This window comes from Lithobates pipiens, unplaced genomic scaffold (assembly GCF_037356315.1).
Source record: "Lithobates pipiens isolate NorthernLeopardFrog02 unplaced genomic scaffold, aLitPip1_a1.2 Scaffold_19, whole genome shotgun sequence".
Lineage (NCBI taxonomy): Eukaryota > Metazoa > Chordata > Amphibia > Anura > Ranidae > Lithobates > Lithobates pipiens.
The window spans coordinates 386,363,808-386,385,171 of NW_027507764.1; the positions used below are offsets into that span (position 1 = coordinate 386,363,808).

The 21,364-nt window shown below is 42.9% G+C and overlaps 1 protein-coding gene across 1 annotated transcript in view; it reads right to left on the reverse strand.

Moving 5' to 3' along the window:
* The window catches only part of LOC143997006 (cytosolic non-specific dipeptidase-like), a 40,052-nt gene extending 22,264 nt beyond the window's left edge, over window positions 1–17,788 (reverse strand). The window contains exons 1-3 of the mRNA XM_077492363.1: window positions 17,621–17,788; window positions 9,773–9,916; window positions 5,503–5,665 (exon numbers count right to left, since the gene is read on the reverse strand). Coding sequence (XP_077348489.1) covers window positions 5,503–5,665; window positions 9,773–9,916; window positions 17,621–17,683 — 370 coding nt within the window. The 5' untranslated portion in view covers window positions 17,684–17,788. The remainder of the gene's footprint in view (window positions 1–5,502; window positions 5,666–9,772; window positions 9,917–17,620) is intronic.
* Between the last annotated feature and the right edge of the window lie 3,576 nt (window positions 17,789–21,364).

Here is a 21,364-nt window from a genome sequence, read left to right on the forward strand (position 1 = left end):
CTCCAGCTTTAGGGTATCCTGCACCGCTTTGATAAGTGCCTCTACAAGTTCTTACAAGTACTTTTCCTGCACTGACCTGGACACAGAGTCATTCTCACTGTCTGAACGGTCCTAGTCCGCAACCTCTGGCGTGTCAGAACAGGGGCCGTCTGCCACAGCAGGGCCCGAGTCTGAAACAGAGCTTTCCCCACCCTAGCAACAAAGGCCTCCAGGACCGCTGAAAGAGCATCCATAGGCACCACAGGTGCATGGGAACCAGTTGCCATAACAGGGATGTCTAGGGAAGAAGTGCCAGCTTCTGACACCATGCTGACCCACACTCGCCTGTCACCACTTAGGGACCTAAGGCAAGTCACACAAAATGTCCACCCTCCTAGTTGCCACAGACAGAGGGGCAACCCGCAGGACTCCCCACCCTGACCCAGGTACTGCGCTGCTGCTGTCCACTCACCCGTGTCATCCACAAGGTGTTCTGTGTAAAAGCGTGCTGTTCTAGAAGGAAAACAAGCACCCGGCGCTAGAGGCAAAACAAGCTGAGGCTACTACAAAATGGCCGACCGGCCACCTCAGCAAAAAAAAAAAAAAAAAAAAATCATAGGGCAATGGAAAACTGGCCATTGGACTTCCAGAAAATGTCCGAAAGGAAAAAACTGGCTGTGGCTATAGAAAAATGCCAATGGCCTCGGAGCTCACCGCAGCCTCCCCACATGGCATAAACACCAAAAACAGCCCACCGTGGCCCAGAAACAGGGAAGAGGATGAGCGAACCCCCAACAGCCAGCGCAGCCCCCTGTTAGGACCTGGAGCCCCCCCGGAGGACCCTGGCCAGTTATGTGCACCACACACCCCCCCCCCCCCCCATGTGCCCAGTCACACAGCGGCCCATAGCATGGGGAGGAGGGAAGGGACAGAAGAAAGGGAGAGTGAGATACTCCCTAATCGACCACCCATGGAATGCCCAGCTTCTCCATCCTGCCGAGACAGGTGGAACCATACTTGCCCCTCCTGTAGGGACTGCTGGACACATTTCAGACAGACCAATCAACCGAGCAGTACGGGGTGGCTGTCAGTCATGGCACACTGACACGGACAGCAGTAGCCCGGTCATATGTGTGCCCCGGAGCATATAGCTCACCGGCCGCCCCTGGATCAGACGGGGCATGTTGTGGCCGACCCAGCCTGTAGTTAAGGTCGGCTCACGCTCGATGGCCAAGCTGGAAAGACTACCAGGATCTATATTATCCAGCCTGTCACCCAACCCGGCTGTTGATTGTAGATCACAGGAATCAAAAAGCAGAAAAAAAATAAAAATAAAATCGAGGACAAATGGTCCCACCAAGAGCCAGGTCCTTCTACACTAGGCAGAAAAAAACAAAAACAAAAAAAACGGAGCTGCTAGATGCAGTGTGAGGGGTTAAAGCCAGTAGGACCACCCCCTGAGTGGTACTGTGCAGTATTGTTGTTTTTAACATGTTCTGCCTAGTCCTCTCCTGAAGGGGTGATATAACCAAGGTCAAGATGAAGATGCTGTGTACGTCAATGAACGAAAGAGAAGCTAGTCTTTAAAGTTAAAGATTCGATATGGCAAATTTCCCCATTGTTTCATTGGGACAACTCGGACCAGTGTAAGTGTGTGCCATATCTGTAGGATTCCTGTGGAAGCTGAAAATCACTGTAGTAGACATTGATACTAGAGGGGTGGCCCTTAAATTCTGGATCCTGTTCTACTGCTTTGCCAACACAGGACACTTGCTGGGCATTGCACCAGAGACTTTGCAATCACAATGAACGCCAAGCATTCTCAGATTGGACAAGGTGGAGAGACGGCAGAGAGGGCACAATCAGAGAACGTTATTGGAAAAAAAAAAAAAAAAACACACACACACACACACACACACACACACACACACGATTCCTGCATGCCCATGCCGAGCATGCATCCTCCTGTTTTAAGTGAACAGCAGTCACTCTGTATATTTATCTGTATACATTACTACAACTGCTTTTTGCATAAGCAGGTTGTGTTTCCTACTTTGTGGTGCTACATAAAAATTGGCTGATGTTCATTAATAATTTACATAAAGTGTGAATGTCAATGATAGATTCTCTTAAGGCAAGGAAGTGTAAAACATTCCCTGAAATACAGGAGGACCACTTGAAGGAGTATTTGCAAATCATTTGCATATCACTTATGCAGTGATAGACATAGCCACTTACGTATGTTTTTGACACAGGTCTACTTACTAAAAGTGTAGGAATTTAAACATTTACAACTAAGGTTATAGGTCCTACATGAGAAAATGAACTAAAAATACACACACACACTTGGATTCCTGTACTGTCCAGGTAAACAGTGAAAACTTTAGAATTCTTAAGTCCCAGGGGTGCCCACCTCTAACTGTATGGAGCTGGTTCTAAGATTTAGGGAAGCATTTCACAGGCACTCTTTAACCACTTAAGGACCGCCGTATTGCCAATGTACGTCATTACAATGGCACAAGCACGTACATGTACATGCTTGCCTTCCAGCGGGTGGGGGGTCAGATCGGACCCCCTCCTGCTGGATACGGCGGTCCATTTCGCTTCCCGATCCCCCCCCCCCCCAGTTACAGTGTCACTGATTGCAGTGATCATTTATTTACTGATCACTGCATTCAGTGTCAGTTGTAAAAGTAAACACTGTCAGGGCAGTTAGTGTTAGGTCCAGGGTAGCCCCCTACCACCCCCCAATAAAGGTTTAACCCCCTGATTGCCCCTAGAGTTAACCCTTTCACCCCCTTTTGCCAGTGTCACTAAGCGATCATTTTTCTGATCGCTGCATTAGTGTCGCTAGGTAGCTAGTTTTTTTTTAGGTTCACCGCCAGGTTTTTATAGCGCTAGGTACCCCCATATACTACCCAATAATGGTTTTAACCCCCCTGATTGCCCCTAGTTAACCCTTTCACCAGCGATCACAGTATAAGTGTCACTGGTGATGCTGGTTAGCCAGTTAGTTATTTAGGTTCCCCGTCAGGTTTTTATATAGCGCCAGGGACCCCCATATACTACCTAATAAAAATTTGAACCCCGATTGCCCCTAGTTAACCCTTTCACCAGTGATCACCGTATAAGTGTTACTTTTTATAGCATCAGGGCACCCACCATTTATTACCCAATAAAGGTTTAACCCCCTGATCACCCGGCGGGTGATATCAATTAGGTTTTAGGGTCAGGGTCTGCGTCGCCCCAGGCAGCGCTAGGTTAGTGCCAGTACCGCTAACACCCACACGCAAAGCATAAACCCCCCATAGTGGTATAGAATCTGAACAAATCAATATCTGATCTGATCAGATCTATACTAGCATCCCCAGCAGTTTAGGGTTCCAAAAAAACGCATTGTTAGCGGGATCAGCCCAGATACCTGCTGGCACCTGCGTTTTGCCCCTCTGCCCAGCCCACCCAAGTGCCTTATCGATCGATCACTGTCACTTACAAAACACTAAACACATAACTGCAGCGATCGCAGAGTCAGGCCTGATCCCTGCGATCGCTAACAGTTTTTTTTGGTAGCATTTTATATTTAAATCCGGAAGGCAGTGCTTGGTTTTCGGGGTCCCGTACGTGGCTAGGCTCCCAAAAAGTCCCCCAAATCTGGTATCCCCGTACTCGGGAGAAGCAGCAGAATTTATTTTGGGGTGTAATTTGACTTATGCCCATAGCATGTGTGAGCAATATATCATTTAGTGACAACTTTGTGCAAAAAAAAAAGTAAAATTCCTGCAACTTGTGGCAAAATATAAAATATTTCATGGACTCAACATGCCTCTCAGTAAATAGCTTGGGGTGTCTACTTTCCAAAATGGGGTCATTTGGGGGGGGGGGGGGGGGTTTGTGCTATTTTGGCATTTTATGGCCTTCGAAACTGTGATAGGTAGTGAGGAGTGAAATCAAAAATTTGCACCCTTAGAAATCCTGAAGGCAGTGATTGGTTTTCGGGGTGCCGTACGCGGCTAGACTCCCAAAAAGTCCCATATATGTGGTATCCCCGTACTCAGGAGAAGAAGCAGAATATATTTTGGGGTGCAATTCCACATATAACTATGGCATGTGTGAGCAATATATCATTTAGTGACAACTTTTTGTAAACTTTTTTTTTGTCATTATTCAATCACTTGGGACAAAAAAAAAAATATTCAATGGGCTCAACATGCCTCTCCACAACTTCCTTGGGGTGTCTACTTTCCAAAATGGGGTCATTTGGGGGGGGGGGGGTTTGTACTGCCCTGCCATTTTAGCACCTCAAGAAATGAGATAGGCAGTCGTAAATTAAAAGCTGTGTAAATTCCAGAAAATGTACTCTAGTTTGTAGACGCTATAACTTTTGCGCAAACCAATAAATATACGCTTATTGACATTTTTTTTAACTAAAGACATGTGGCTGAATACATTTTGCCCTAAATGTATGACTAAAATTGAGTTTATTCGATTTTTCTTATAAACAAAAAGTAGAAAATATCATTTTTTCTCAATTTTCGGTTTTTCCATTTATATCGCAAAAAATAAAAATCGCAGAGGCAATCAAATACCATCAAAAGAAAGCTCTATTTGTGGGAGAAAAAGGATGCAAATTTCGTTTGGGTACAACATTGCATGACCGCACAATTACCAGTTAAAGCAGTGCAGTGTGAAATTGTAAAAAGACCTCTGGTCCTTAGGCTGTTAATTGGTCCGGGGCTGAAGTGGTTAAAATACCATGCTTCTCTTGTAGGAATTGGCAGGTATGGTACTATTGCTGGGATTTTAACTTTGTTTATATACATTGATATAAATTTGGGTGAGTATATCATGGGTTGGAGGCTAAAGCCCCATGGGAGATGCTTTATCTTATATACCTTGTAGCTATCCATGGTAGGCTTGCTCTCCAGTACATCCACACCACAACAGCAGTTTTTACATTACTCCAGTTGTCACAATTGTCAAAGCTGGAGAAAAAGTTTACCAAATGCATCTGCTTCTCCCTTTTTTTTTTTTATCTCCCACGGTGCATCCAAGATCCAATTTGGACATTTAAAATGATTGCAACAAATAATGTTAGAAAAAGCAAACAAAATAAAAAAAGGGAAGTAGTGACACATAAAATCAGTCTCCCAAAATAAATATTGATATTGATGCTTATATGTGTCTACTAATTTTAGGGTGTAGCCTGTAATTCTATCTAAACCTACCTTATTGTCTTACTACAGATTTTTTTTTGGCAAAAACGCATGGCCAGAGATCTCAGTATAGCTCCACCCAAAAGTGTTTGCTTTATATCAGAAATATTATATCTGTTGGTTGCTACTGTGCAAATTGTGGGACTTCAGTTACAGAAAGAAGTCACAGGTTTCTCTGCTCGATTTGATAGCTCAAACAAAAAAATAAAAAAAATAAAAAAAATTCACTGATAAAAACTCAATAAGATATCCAGCTGTTTTTGTGGAGTAAGTTGACATTTTCTTTAATCAATGGTGATTCCATACTTACCATCTCTTTCTTGCAGAACAAAGGGCTCGCTATCCCACCCATCTTCCAGAGCTGCTGGCTGGACATCAAGGTGTCCGTAAACACACACCGTCTTCTTACCAGGATCTGAACCCAGTTTACCCAGAATTATAGGAGGAAGAGGGATTTCTGACCCATCAGGGAGCTAAAAATACAAACACACACACCACACAAGTATTCATGAAAATGCCACATTCATAATGATTACTAGTAAATTATACATTTGTCAGCGTGGCTATAACAAAGCCGTTTTTCTTCACCAATTGTCACATGTAAAAACAATTGTGAAAGACTTTTTTTTCTGCAGGAACTGTATGGAAACGATGCTTTCCAGTATTCAAAGGTTGGATTTTTTTTTTTTTTTTTTTTAACTAGTTTTTATTGAATTTTTTTTTTCACATCATACAAAAGAAAAAACACACATGGACATTTCCATCACATTACCCCACCCAACATCAGTGCAATAATAAAAATAAAAAAAAAAAAAGAGAAGAAGGAAGATGGAAATAAGGGCACCACCCTCCCCTATATGCGTTCATTAAACCCTAATTCCCTCCTTCACATTTTTACAAGATAGTACATATTTTATTATACATTCATTTTGCTCCAGTATTATATCTTGTTATTTTTCCATATCACTAACATACTCATCTGATTGCACCCTTAGAAATCCTGAAGGCAGTGATCAAACAGATTAGACACTACTAACCACCAATGCCAGATATTTTCAGATTATATATTATATTGCCAGATTATAAGTCAGTTATAAGTCAGTTCCTCTCTCTCTTGTCTTAAAGAGATTTTAAACCCACTTTGGGGGGGGGGGGGGGGGGGGAAGAAACAACCCACACACAAACTAAAAACACCTGCAAGACAAAAGCATAATGAGCTTGTATGCATAGCATACAAGCTCATTATGCAATACTCAGCTGAGATCAAAGCCCTCGTGGCAATGCCCTGTACACAGCACCAGCCAGCAACATCACTCCTGGGTGTTACTTCTGGGTTACTTGGCTCCAGAGCTGTGATTGGCTGGAGCCGCGATGACATCACTCCCATGCATGCGTGCAGGAGTTGCCGGTAAAAGCAGACTCACTGAAGCAACGGCACAAATGTTCCATTGCTTCAATGTGCATGTGCCGATGATGTTCGCACACGCAAATACAGGGGATATTTCCTAAACCATGCCGTTTTAGGAGATATCCTGAGTAGCTACAGGTAAGCCTCATAGGCTTACCTGTAGCAAAAAGTGGTCTGTAAGGGTTTACAACCACTTTAAATTAAGGTTAGGTGCTTTAATCCATTGATCTATCATTGGTAGACAGTTTGATATCCATTTTTGGCGAATAAGTTTACATGCTATATACATAGTTCTCAGCCACATCAAACTAAGAGTATCTTCCAGTATAACCACTAACAATTCTATTTTTGGATCAGACTATACTTGTGTAGAGTACAAGGAATTTAAAATATCAAATATGGACTCCCAGTAGCAATGCAATTTGGGGCATCGCCATAGCATATGTACCCACAGTATCTTGGATGTAATTGCTTTACCCCAGAAATAGTTTTAAAAAGGAGTGTAGTGAGCTCTATGGATGATAAATAGTTTAGTCAAACACTGTGCGGAGGATAAGGATACCTTAAATACATTTTGCAAAGCTTGCCCCATTCCTCCTCACTAAATGCCCCATAAACACTAACAGATTTTCTGCTGATTTTTTCCTTCAGGTTTACCAAAACCATGTAGTGCAAGGGCCTGCCAGACGGCATACAAATTGAATCTTCTAAGGTCTTACCTCATATTATATGGTTTTGGTAAATCTGACGGAAAAACTCAGCAGAAAAACTGATAGTGTGTATGGGGCTTAAGTGTCTCTAGATCGCTAAGCCACCTTCCTAACTGCACTGATTAACTTATGAAGACGAATGAGGTTTGACCTATGCTGTGTGAAGTGGTGCTTGTATCAAACAGGTTGAACTGAATTTCAAATCTTTCAGGGTTAAAAACATTTAAAGAGGAAGTAAACCCTGATGAGTTTACTTCCTCTTTCATTCCCCGCAAAGGCAAAGCATAATGGACTACTATGCATCGCATAGTAGCCCATTACGTGTCACTTACCTGACACAGGAGCCAGCGAAGTCACCGCTGTCCCCTGTAGTCCACCGCATCCATGTTCTCGGTGGGTCTCGCAGCTCCGCCGCTGTCATTCGGTGAAGCCGCGATGACGTCACTCCCGCGCATGCGCACGGGAGCCGAGTCGCGCGGCATTTTCATTATCGAGGATGCCACGCTCAGTGCGCCGCTGTCTACGGCGCATGCGCCGTAGACAGCGGTGCCCGTCTTTGGGCAAATATCTCCTAAACCGTATAGGTTTGGGAGATATTTCTTGGACCTACAGGTAAGCCTTAATCTAGGCTTACCTGTAGGTCAAAGTGGTTTGTAAGGGTTTACAACCACTTTAAGCTTGCAGTATATAGGATGCATTTCATTTTTACTTAAGTTCAGATTTAAAGGCCACTGAGCCCAACAAATATGCGCTACAAGAGGGTGTTCTTGTCATCAATTCAGTGTGAAATGATTTATAAAAACATAAATTTTATTCATAAACCTAATGAAACCAGCTAGACAGGCTTTACTAGGTTACTACAATGGTTAACGTAACTGGCTGGACTGGTTAGAGGCACAGAGCCAAGTATTCACAAGAACAATGCCATAGGGAAAGAGAAATTCAAAATAGGAATTTGTATTGTCAAAAAGATTTGAAAGTATCAATATTGATAACTGACTCAGTCATTTCATGAAACACAAAAATGTTTCTAGTAGAAGTGTAATGAATCTAGATCGATATATAAAAAATAAAAAATAAATGAAACACGTATTCGCAGTTGTGATGCGACTCCTGGACTGAGCTTTTTCAGTGCGATTAATTCCTTCTTTCATAGCTCGTGTTTTTTTTCTCATTCAGGATGTGGGTTATAGGTAGCAAGGTTGGCCTTAACTGGATCATGTTTCATAGTCAGGTATCAGATAATTAAATCAGTTCAGTATTAGGGTAAAAGCTAATCTCTCTTTTCATCAGTCTCAAAGTGGACCTGAATTTAGAAAGTAAAGATTTGCTAAAAGTACCGAAGCAGTACCCCGAAAATCGGAGGCTACCTAGGCTCACATTTGTATATATGCAGTTTAAGATCTTAGGCACTGCTAATCTCAGTAGATTTGGTGATGCTGCTACTACAAGGGGGGGTGGATGACAAGAAGAACAACAACAACGAGAAGAAGAACAACAACGAGAAGAAGTTCTGGCTTTGGATATACTTTAATCCAGATCTAGAAGTGCAAGACTGCACACAGCCTCTAGAGAACAGAGATACACAGTGTCAGCAGGACACCGTACTCCCTTAGGCCAGATCTGTAAGTGTGATTTTTAGTTACCAAATTCAGAGATTACAGCCCACTGATTTCTGTGAAATATAGCACAAAAAAAGAGACAAATCTGCAAAACCAATCTCCTATTACTGGCCAATGCTGTCATTTTGTTTCACTTTGGAAGTATTATTGAGTAATCTCCTCTGTAGGCTTGGAATAAGTAGATTAATCCCTCATTCATGAGGTGGTTTGGTGATTATTCTCATTTGAAGCATACTTCTGTATAGATTAAATTCCATGAAATCACAGAGCAATTCTAGTCAAGAAGTGAAAACAAATGAGGGGCTATCTGAAATCCATATGGCCTGAATTGCACTTTGTGCAAAATCTCCAAGACAAGTTTGTATCCGATTAGTGGATATACTTTAGTGATGTTATTTTCCCCCACATCAGGCTTTCTGCAGGAGTTAGATAGCAGCAAGCCAACAAGGGAAAACTCCTTGTTCTTCACCAACTGCTTTCTCAGGTTGGCTTTTTAGAGATTAAAAAGGGCATTGGGCAGCGGTGTCCTTATTACAGGCTTTCCAGCATACAAGTATTTGGTAGTGACTGTACACACAGGGCTGCATTTCAGCATAGAGATCAATGATAACTATACAAGCCTACAAGAAACAGTAGTAGAAATAAGGTCAATTTTCCATTTTGCCATGCCAAAACTACAAATCTTATAGATCAAAGGGGGTTCCTTTACAGTTACAGCTTTTTCAGGTTTAGTAGAGGTGATGGGTAGCCTGGCTTTAAAGCTTTTACTATTCAAATTTCAAAAGTCTACTGTACAACTCAGTTATAAACTATGAAAACACTTTGCAGCAGGCAGGTTACCTTTTGTTTTCCAATGTCCACCAGCTCTGTGCTGCCTCCCAGACGCTCAATTTCTTTGGCAGCCACCTCCATCATCTTCTTGATTTCATCTCTTTTTTCGGGCCAGGCTGACACACTTTGGATGGCAACCCATTCTGCCAGTCTCTGCAAAATTAGAGAACAAACGGTTACCCTTCTCCAAATACTCACTACTGAACAACAAAAAGTATATATACCCCAGGGGGGTGGTTATATTGAGTCAAACTTATTTCAGGACACTAGTTTAATCAAACAATTTTCTTTCATTTCTAACCCTTCAAAATAATATACTTGCTACATTAGGTATGTAGGAGAGAAAGAAAGAAAAGAAAGAAAAGAAAAGAAAAAACCCACAACAACACTATATAATATAAATGCATCTTTGCAGAATTTTTTATTTTATTTATTCAAATGAACCTGCAAATCATTGCAATTAGCGAATCACAGGTGCAATACCAGGCTCCAGCAGACTATTCCTCCAGCTCTAGCTTTGCACCACATTACATATTACACTCTAAACATGGGTGTAAGTCTTAAATGTGCAGGTAGTCTTTAAGCCCTTACACTTGTCAAGTTGTGTAGTTTCTAAAAAAAATAAATATACACACACACACACACACACACCCTTTTTCTTGTTTTATTTTATTTATTTATTTTAGTTGACATGCGATTGCTTGGTCTGTTTTCTCCCTCCTAGCTTCAAGGGTGGCGGGTAGCGACGAATCAAAGAGAATTAGCAGCTTCCCCCAACATCTGCTCTTCTGCTCCATGGAGACTCTAAAGCGTCCTTAGGCTTGGATAGGTGAAGATACAGGGATGATGGACATACCTTGAAAACTCCTGCAGCAGTTTGGCCGGGGAGTGCAACAGCACTAATCTGACATCGGGACTACAGGCACAATGTGTCAGCAAGGCATCCTACAGCTCTGAAGCAAAAGGAAATGCAAGAAACTGACCATGCCAAGGCTGGGTACACATAAGGGCTGAAAATGGTCAGTTTGGCAGGAACCAGCCAACATTCGGCCCATGTCTAGAGCCCTGTCTGACAGAAGCCGGCCTCACGACGCCTGGTTTCTGTTGAACAGGCAAGCTGGAAAACCAGCATTGGATCAGTGTGTTCTGGCGTGGAAGGGGGGGTTTGAAGACCCCCACCCCCCTTAGACCGCTGGAACATGGGAGAAGATGCTGCAGGGCCCAGTCTGGCAGCAAAGACAAGTGGAGGCTTGGGAAGATAAATCTTCCTATGTCCCATAGACGTAAACAAGCAGTTAACCCTTGCAGTATTTTCAAGTTTCCAGAGTTGAGCTTTAAGTTTACATATGCTGTAAAATGCTGGGCAAATCACAACGCTGAAGATACTCTGACAGGTTTTCCTTAAAACCCAAGTCCAAGTCCAGGTTTACACTTTTGTGAACTGGATGCGGGTTTCCCAAAATCCACTTTGCATGACATGAGAGCGGGACCAGCTCTCAAATCAGAAGGGTCCTGTGCGTCTGGTGAACAGGAATGCACCAGAACCCCTGCTATGCCCCACGCCACACACAGTGTAAACCCAGCCCCCCCAAGTGTCTCTGCAGTCACATGATGAGCGAGCGTCCTCCTTCCCCACTTCTTTCCTCCGGTGGTGGGCGGTGCATACTCTTGCACAGAATGGTGGAAACATATTGACCTGTGAATGCCATTCTGTGCAGCAGTGCGGTGAGGTCAAGGCGGCATTGAGAGACACTCAGGAGGCCCGAGCAGCACAATTGAAATAAGGCATTACCAAAACTATTACCATATCTGGAATTTTACATGAGCGATCGCTGCTTAGCTGTCTGTCCGAGTAGCTTCAGCACTGAAAACACTGCAGAAATGATTTTACATTTTTGCACTAGTTTCTTTAGGCGCCTCTGACATTAGCACATCTCCAAAGTCGCACCATTTCCAGTGCAAGTACAGTCAAAGGGATTTGAACAGGTGCCACTGAAAAGAATGGTGTTCGATTTGTCATGTGACTTTGATGTCCAAAGTCACATGACAAACTGCACAAGTGCGAATGTAGCCTAAGGATCAGGATGAAAAAGTGATGTGGTATAAAGTGTTGTTTGGATATCGGGTAACATGTAATAGTGAGGAGGATCACTTTGGAACCTTCACATTGGACACTCGAGGACCTGTCCCAGCACTTACAATGAGTAATATAATATACATATTTTATTTTTTTAGCAAAAAAATTACACACCTGCACTTTCCAGTGTTAGAACTGTAATCTCTAGTAACCTATTTATTGTAATCCATTTCTCAAGCTGTGCTGCTACAATTTGCAAATATTCAACCTACCTGGAAATATTTTACAAACATAAAAGAGTAAAAAAAAGAGTGCAATGTCCCCCAAACCGCTTAGGAGTGATGGGAAAAAAAAAAAAAAAAAAAAAAAAAAAAAAAAATGAATGTCGTCATGTTTTATGCAGCTTTGTCCAACTTTTTACCAGCACTTTAGATCTCACCTTTAAAGTTGGCTGTACACAATTATGACTGCACAATCTCTACAATATATTAGGACACACCTAAATAATCCATTCAATTTGTATCCAAGCATGCAGGTCTTTCAATACAGAGTCTGAGAGATGTAAACAAATATGGTGCAGTCACATTGTATAAAATATTGTTAGCTTGTAGTACAACTAACGGCAGAATTTTTTTTAGTTTTGTACAGAGTGGAGATGGATTAGAACTTCTGCCAGATTTTACAGCTGTCTGTGTCCCCGTTAGGAGATTTGCCCCCTCTATTTGTCCTGATTACCATTAGCATTGAAAGTGAATGTGAAAGAAAATCCCACATTTTGGCTTGTCCCAGGGTGGATATAAATCAATGATTTAAAAAAAAAAAAAAAAAACACTTCCCGACTGGCACACGCTGATGTACGTCGGCAGAATGGCACGGACAGGCAAATGGGCGTACAGGTACATCCCTTTAAATTTTCCACTGGCAGGGACCTCCTCGAGTCGGATTGCAGGCCCCGAGGACTCGATCACTGTGGGGATACTCGCAATCGTCTCCCGGGAAGATGCTAATGTAAACAAGCATCTCCCCATTCTGCCTCGTGACAGCGTCACTGATGTCTGCTCCCTGTCATTGGGAGCAGAGATCAGTGATATAACACATGTAGCCACACCCCCACCCCCCACATTTAGAAACACTCCCTAGGGCACACTTAACACTTACACTGCCACCTAGTGGTTAACCCCCTTCACTACCATTTACACAGGAATCAGTGCATTTGTATAGCACTGATTGCTGTATAAAAGACAATGGTCCCAAAAATGTCCGATGTGTCCGCCATAATGTCACAGAAAAAAAATAAAATAAAAAAAAGTTTTGACTACATTTTTGGGGGATATTTATTAAAGCAAAATGTAAAAAAATAAAGTGTTTTTTCAAAATGTGATGGGGTGATCAAATACCACCAGCCACGTTGCACGACCACGCAGTTGTCAGTTACAGGGACTAAAGTGCCGAATCACAAAAAGTGCACTGGTCTATGGTCAGCAAAATGGTCCGGGGCTTAAGTGGTTAAAAATCGATTTTTTTGGATTTTTATCACATTTATTTTAATAATATGCTTTTGAAGTAAAACTTTAAAGATAATTTTCTATTTAAGATACATTAATAATTTAGCTTATTCATTTTGGTAAACTCATTCAATGAATCCAGAAAGAGGGGGGAATAAAAGGACATCAATGTTATTTGGGTACAGCGTCTCCCTATCGCGCAATTGTCAGTTAAAAGTAACGCAGTGCCATATTGCAAAAAATGGCTTGGTCAGGAGGGGGGGGGGGGGGGGGGGTAAATCTTCCAGAGGCCAAGTGGTTAATGTGCAAACTGCAAATGTAGCCAACCCTACAAGATCATATAATCTGATCATATTATGTGGCCACGGTTGTCCCACTGTTGAAGAAAAACTTTCAATCAATCAGCCGCTGCAGCGCTGATCAGTATACACAGATAGCTTGTGTGGATGGGGGAATCTGTTTTTGGGGGGGGGGGGGGGGGACCTATTGTGGATTTACTAATACTGGAGAGTGCAAAATCTGATGCAGCTATGTATGGGAGCCAATCAGCTTCTAACTTCAGCTTTGACTAATAAAACCTGGAAGCTGATTGGCTCCTATGCAGAGCTGCACCAGATTTTACACTCTCCAGTTTTAGTAAATCAACCCCTATGAGTATATACGCAGCTTTTTTTTTTCTTTTATAAATTCTCTCTTTTTTCCTCTTTTCTTTTTCATAGATTTCACATTACATTCACATACATTTACAAAATAAATTTTACATTATACGCAGCTTTTGACAGGAAAGGTGTTACTGGTCTGATCACCAAACGGAAAGTGAAAGGAGAGAAAAAGAATAAAAAATAAAAAATTAGACTGCAAACAATCCATCACTTCCAAGAACTAGTAAACTGCTGAGTTTAGATGAACTTAAAGTGGGGTACCCCCTAAAAAAAAAAAAAAATTAAAAGTCAGCAGCTACAAATACTGCAGCTGCTGGCTTTTAATAATCGGACACTTACCTGCCCCAGGGTCCAGCGATGCGGGGGAACGAAGCCCCCCCCCCCTCGCTCCCCGTCCGCTCGCGGCGCCGTCATGCATACTGTGGGCACCCGGCTGTGGCTTCACAGCCGGGCACCCACTGCGCATGCGCGAGCGGCGCAGGGCGCCCTGATACGCCGTACAGTCACCTGGGACACATGACAGGTCCCAGGTGAATGTGCGGCGCGAGGGGAAGTGATGTCACCAGCCTGGGCATTGAGGAAGGCAGATTACGAGGGACCCCCTAGCAACCGGTATTTAGAGGTGAGTAAAAATTTTTTTTTTTTGCCAATTATTTTTTTTTTTTTTTTTTTTTTTTTTTTTTACGAATTTTAAGCACTTTTAATTTTTTGGTGGCAACACCACTTTAAAGAGGAAGTAAATCCTGGTGGGTTTTCCTTCCTTTCGTCTTCCCTGCAAAGTAAAAGGCATAGTGATGCATTGCATACTAGCACATTATGTGACACTTGCCTTTAAACAAAGCCTCTGTGACTGGCGGAGCCACATGACGTCACTCCCACGCATGCGTGCGGGAGGCGCAAGTCACAGCACGAGCAGCCGATCCTTCAGAGCGCAGTAAACCGTAAAGATCTCCTAAACAGTGCATGTTTAGGAGATACTTACAGTACCTATACTTTATTATAGGCTTGCCTAGAGGTACAACTGTCACAATCTCTTTAACCACATAAGCCCCGGACCATTTGGCTGGCCAAAGACCAGAGCACTTTTTAAGATTCGGCACTGCATTGCTTTAACTGACAATTGCGCGGTTGTGGCTCCCAAACAAAATTGGTGTCCTTTTTTCCCCCCGCAAATGGAGCTTTTTGGTGGCATTTGATCACCCCTGCGTTTTTTATTTTTTGCGCTATAAACAAACAAAAAAAAAAAAAAAAAAAAACAAACATTATTTACTTTTTGCTATAATAAATATCCACCCCCCCCCCCCCAAAAAAAAAAATATTATATATATAATATATATACAATTTTTTTTTCCGTCTCAGGTTTAGGCCGATACGTATTCTACATATTTTTGTTAAAAAAAAAAAAAAAATTGCAATAAGCATTTATTGATTGGTTTGCGCAAAAGTTATAGCATCTACAAACTAGGGGATAGTTTTATGGCATTTTTATTAGTAATTTTTTTTTTTTTTTTTTTTTTTGTGCAGTCGCTCTAAATCTGAGAGGTAGATCTGAAATGAGGGGAAGCTCTGCTGATTTTATCATCCAATCATGTGCAAGCTAAAATGCTGTTTGTTATTCTCCTTGCATGTCCCCCTCCGATCTACAGTGACTTTACTTCCAAGTGCACTTGCAGTGCAGAGTGGAGCAGATTTGCCTTAACCCCCTATGAATCCAACTTACACCCCATTCACACTTGTGCAATTTTTGTGAATGTGCACATCAAAAAAAAAAAAAAATCACATGATGAGTCATACCCCACATTTTCCAATGATAACCATTCATATATATGAGTGACAAGTTGTGGCGACTTCAAAGTAGTTCATGCACTAACTTTCAACTTGAGAGCCATAGGCTTCAATGTTAACCTTCAAAAGTTGCATGAAAGTAGTATCTGAATGTTTTACATGCAACAGTGTGTGTGATTTTGTAGAGGGACAACAAGTCACATCCAAGTTGCACAACAAGTGTAAATAGAGCCTTAGTGAGATTAAGGCTCCATTCACACTTTAAACATTAAAAATCATATGACAAGTCACATCCCATGTTTTCCAAAGAGCACCGTTCATATCTATGCGACTCAGGCTATTTTCACACTGGAGCGGGTGGGCGTCGGTGGTAAAGCGGCACCATTCGTGGTTTTAACACCAGCTAGCAGATGAAAAAAGGGTTAAAACCGCCCGTAAAGCGTCGCTCTCCGACTGTTTTCAATGGGCAGGGGTGCTTTAGGAGCGCTGTATACACCACTCCTACAACGCTGAAAATATGCGGCTTGCAGGACTGTTTTTCTTACTATCCTGCAATTGCACCGCTCCAGTGTGAAAGCACTCCGGCTTTTACATTGGAGAGACAGGAGAGGCTCTTTACAGGCGCTATGCGGGCCCTATTTTTAGCGCTGTAGCGCCTCAATATGAAAGTAGCCTTATTGTTGCAGTGACTTCAAAGTAGTTCATGCACTACTTTGGTCCGACTTTCATGCGACTTGAGGGCCGTTTAACCCTCATAAAATCGCATGACAGTCGCACCTGAATGCTATGCATGTGACAGTTGTCCACTATCAGCAGTCAAAGCCACAAATCGCAAGATTTTGAAGTTGTACAAGCGTGAAGTGTGCCTCCGGCTCCATTCACATTAGTGCGTCTCCAAAGTTGCACAATTTCCACAGCTTTCAAGACTTAGGTGAAACTTTTGGTGTGACTTTGATCCAACTTTACATTCTCTGCACCAAAAGTTGCATCAAACTACCGAAGTCACCTTTTCTAATTTGCACCGATTTGAACAGCTGCCACTGAAAAGAACGAGCTGCGGCTTGCCATGTGATCTTTGATGTCCAAAGTCGCATAAGCGAGACCCATTTCACGTCTGCGAGTACATTGTGAGTACAGCAGCCCATTCATTTCAAAGGGCTGCCCTACCCACTGGAAATTAATTCCCTTACCTCCTTTTAAAATCCCACCGCAACGAACGGTAGCACATTTCTCTGTATGCCGGAAACGCATGCAGTTTTGCGCACGTTCACAGCACACAGTAAAATAAGTCTGCACTTCCTCTCACTTGCTGACAATGGTGTCACCAGACAGGAAGCAAGGAAGATCTGCAAAAGGAAGCCAGACAAATACAAAAAATAATAATAATAATAATAATAAATAAATATAAATATATATATATATATATATATATATATATATATATATATATATATATATATATATATATATATATATATATATATAAAGGGTTCTGGTCTAATAAGAAAATACATTTTTATTGCAGTCTGTGATTTTGTTGCAGATTTACCCTTATGGGGAGGACAGAGTCCCATACAGCAGTAAAAACCTGAGGAGATTCTAACCCCTCCCAACTTTGTCCTTAACACCATAATATTTTTTCCCCCTACTGTCCAAAGATAAAAAACTACATTTTGGACTTTAGTGTGCTCCTGAGAAGTGAGCTCAAACCCTGCAAAACATGTGTGATGCTACAGTGCAGCCCAGCCCTATAATAATGCCATGCATGGTGTACACCCTGTACAAAGCATGTCTCCCCCACCCTGTATAGGGCACACATGGACAGTACCTTTATGTAGAGCTCCTGCTGGCTGTCAATTTGCTGGAAGAGTTGAGGGAGAACGTCAGCCATGGTGTAGACACGTGATCGGTCCTCCTATGCCGGTATACAGTGCTGAGTGTGCGGCTCTGGCTCCAATCTCTGCCCTATATCATACACTTCCGCCCAGCCTGCACCCAGCCCCGCCCACATACATTACAGGGGCATCCCAGCATCCTTCTAGCTGTACCGACTCCTGACCCCGCCCACCCAGCACAGGCTAACATACCCACAGCTGTCTCTGTCTCATATACAGCAGTATCATAGTTTTATTATCATCTTTTTTTTTTTTTTTTTTTTTTATATATATAAATATATATATTTACTTTTTTTTTGAAGGAAAATTAAAAGGAGAAACATTTTTATTTGGTGACATTTCAGGGGTAACACACTTATGAGCAGTATATACCCTCCATGACCTCTTACTAAGCAACCTCCAGTGCTGATTGGAGCAATCCTTTCATCAGTGTACAACTCCTTCGCTATGACTGGTCACTCTCTCATCATCATTAACATAGACTTTTATTTTTTATTTTTTTTTATCCTTATGCTGCTAGCATTAGTAAATACAGTAGATAAGAAGGTGTGTTATATTTCCTTTTTTTAACCACTTGACCTCCAGAAGTTTTTACCCCTTCATGACCAGGCCATTTTTTGCTATTCAGTACTGCAAAACTTTAACTGGCAATTGTGCAGTCATGCGACACTGTACACAAGAAAATAACAAATAGAGTTTTCTTTTGGTGGTATTTAATACTGCAGTTTTTATTTAACTATATAAATGAAAAAATACTGATCATTTTGAAAAAAAAAAACATGTTTTTCTTAGTTTCTAATTTTTCAAATAAACGTTCTTCATAAATGGAGGCTAAAATGTATTCAGCTAAATTTCTTCGCTGAAAATAACCAGAATCAGTGTATATTATTTAGTCTGTGTGAAAGTTATACAGTCTACAAACTATGTTTTTTATATATATATATATATATATATATATATATATATATATATATATTATTATTATTTTTTTATTCAATTTTGTAAAAAAAAATATTTTTTTACACTTTTTATTTGTTTTGTTTTTTAACAATATTTTACATACTTTAATCAGAGAAGTTCCAATGTCACAATAGTATGCAGAGTCCCCTTTGATTTTAAAAGGAGCTTTGGGATTTCAATAAGCCCCCTGGCCACAGACCCCCACAACCACCGGGCCAGGGTTGAGGGGAAGAGGTCCTTGTCCTCATCAACAATATCCCTACTGTTTGTTTACATTCACCTGTCAGGAATCCTCAGCTGAGAGCTGAATGTACCAGGTGGGGGGTGAGTTTTTGGTTGTTAGGACACCATTGGGTACTGTCTTCCTAACAAACAGGAGCCCTGAGCAGGATCTGTCGCGTTTAGCAGTAGTAGTTCTCATACGTGTGCACAGCCTATTGCATTAGAGTGTGCACCTCAATGCTCAAACACACATGCGTGTGTGTGTGTCTCTACATATATATATATATATATATATTGCCCTGGCACATTGATCTCCACGATGCCACACAGAGCGATAATGCTAATGCACACTAGGTGATTAGGGTGTGCCCAGGCACACCGGCGCACCCTGTGCGCATGCCTATGGCAATATTAACGCTGCTGAATGTTTCACCACTACCAATCTCAGAAAGAAGGGATTTCACTGTGATTGAGAAAAACACAATCAGGTGACAATTTGTGGAATTACTGTTGAGCTTCTGGGATCTTTGTTGAAATGATTCCTGAACGTTTGCTACACTTACTACTGAACCCCGGCACTCTGTGTCCCTTTAAGCCAGAATCAGTATTCAGCACAATGAAAATCACACCCAACTTTTCCTGTGGCACACAGCTCCGCACTTTTTCTCAGCTGCGGGGACCCAACTTATGATCCTACACACAGGCCCACTGCTTTCAAAAAATGCCCCTGACCTGAGCTCATCATTGCGCATCCATTCCAGATGCTTGTATGTGACATCCCATACATCACATACAAGCACGTGGGCTGGATGTGAGAGGTGGATCAGCAGGATGAGTGTGCCAGGACAGGTAGATGTGTCCCATCTTTGCTTCCTTTCACCACTCTGCATATCATGCATATCATAGATGAGAAGAGGGTACAGTGGTGGAGCAGATGAGCAGGAGGGTACAGAGGTGGAGCAGATGTGCAGGGAGTTATAGTGATGGAAGAGGGGAGAAGGGGGTTCAGCAGTGGCACAGAAGAGCAGGGGGGTTCAGTGTCAGGCCAGATGAGCAGGGGGGTTTAGTGTTGGGGCAGATGAGAAGGGGGTTCAGTAGTGGGACAGAAAAGCAGGGGGAGGGGTAGAGCAGTGGGGCAGATGTGAAAGGAGGTCTATTGGTGTGACAGATGAGCGGGGGTTACAGTGGTGGGGCACGAGAGCAGGGGGAACAGAGGTGGGACAGAAGAGCAGAGTACAGAGGTGAGACAGATGTGCAGGAGGTACATTGGTGGGGCAGATGAGAAAGTGGGTTAAAATGGTGGGGCAGATAACAAGATGGGTTCAGTGTTAGGACAGATGAGAAGGTGATTCAGTATTTAGACAAAAGAGCATGGGGATACAGCGGTGGGGTAGATGTGCAGGGAGGTACAGTGGTGGGGCAGATGAGAAAAGGGGGTACATTGATGGGGCAGATGAGCAGGGGGGTTACAGTGATGGGGCAGAAGAGCAAGGGTGTCCAGTGGTGGAGCAGATGTACCGGAGGTACAGTGGTGGGAGGGATGAGAAGGGGGTTCAGCGGTGGGACAGAAAAGCAGGGGGGCACATTGATGGGGCAGATGAGCAGGGGGGGTCAGTGTTAGGCCAGATGAGAAGGGGGTTACAGTGGTGGGAAAGATGAGCAGAGGGTTCAGTGTTGGGACAGAGGAGAAAGGAGGTACATTGGTGGGACAGATGAGCAGGGGGTTACAGCGGCGGGGCAGAGGATTTGGGGGGGGAGTATAGAGGTGGGGCAGATGTGCAGAGGGGTGCAGAGGAGAAAGGGGGTACATCGGTGGAACATGAGCAGGGGGTTACAGTGGTGTGGCAGAAGAGCATGGGGTACAGTGGTGGGACAGATGTGCAGGAGGTACAGTGGTAGGGCAGATGAGAAAGGGGGTTACGGTAGTGGAGCAGATGAGCAGATAAGTTCAGTGTTAGGACAGATGAGAAGATGGTTCAAGGGTGAGACAGAAGAGCATGGGGGTATGGCAGTGGAGCAGATGTGCAGGGAGGTACAACGGTGAGGCAGATGAGAAAGGGGGAACATTGGTGGGGCAGATGAGCAGGGGTTTACAACGGTGGGACAGAAGAGCAGAGTGATGCAGTGGCGGGACAAAAGAGCAGGGTGGTACAGTGGTGGGACAGAAGATCAAGGTGGTACAGTGGTAGGACAGAGGAGCAAGGTGTTACAGTGGTGGGGCAGAAGAGCAGGGGTACAGTAGTGGGACAGATGTGCAAGAGGTACAGTGGTAGGGCAGATGAGAAAGGGGGAACATTGGTGGGGCAGATGAGCAGGGGGTTACAGTGGTGGGACATAAGAGCAGGGTGGTACAGTGGGGGGACAGAAGAGCAGGGTGGTACAGTGGTATTACAGATGAGCAGGGGGTACAGTGGTGGAGCAGATGTGCAGGGGGGGTTACAGTGGTGGGACAGATGAGAAAGGGGGTACATTGGTCGGGCAGATGAGAAAGGGGG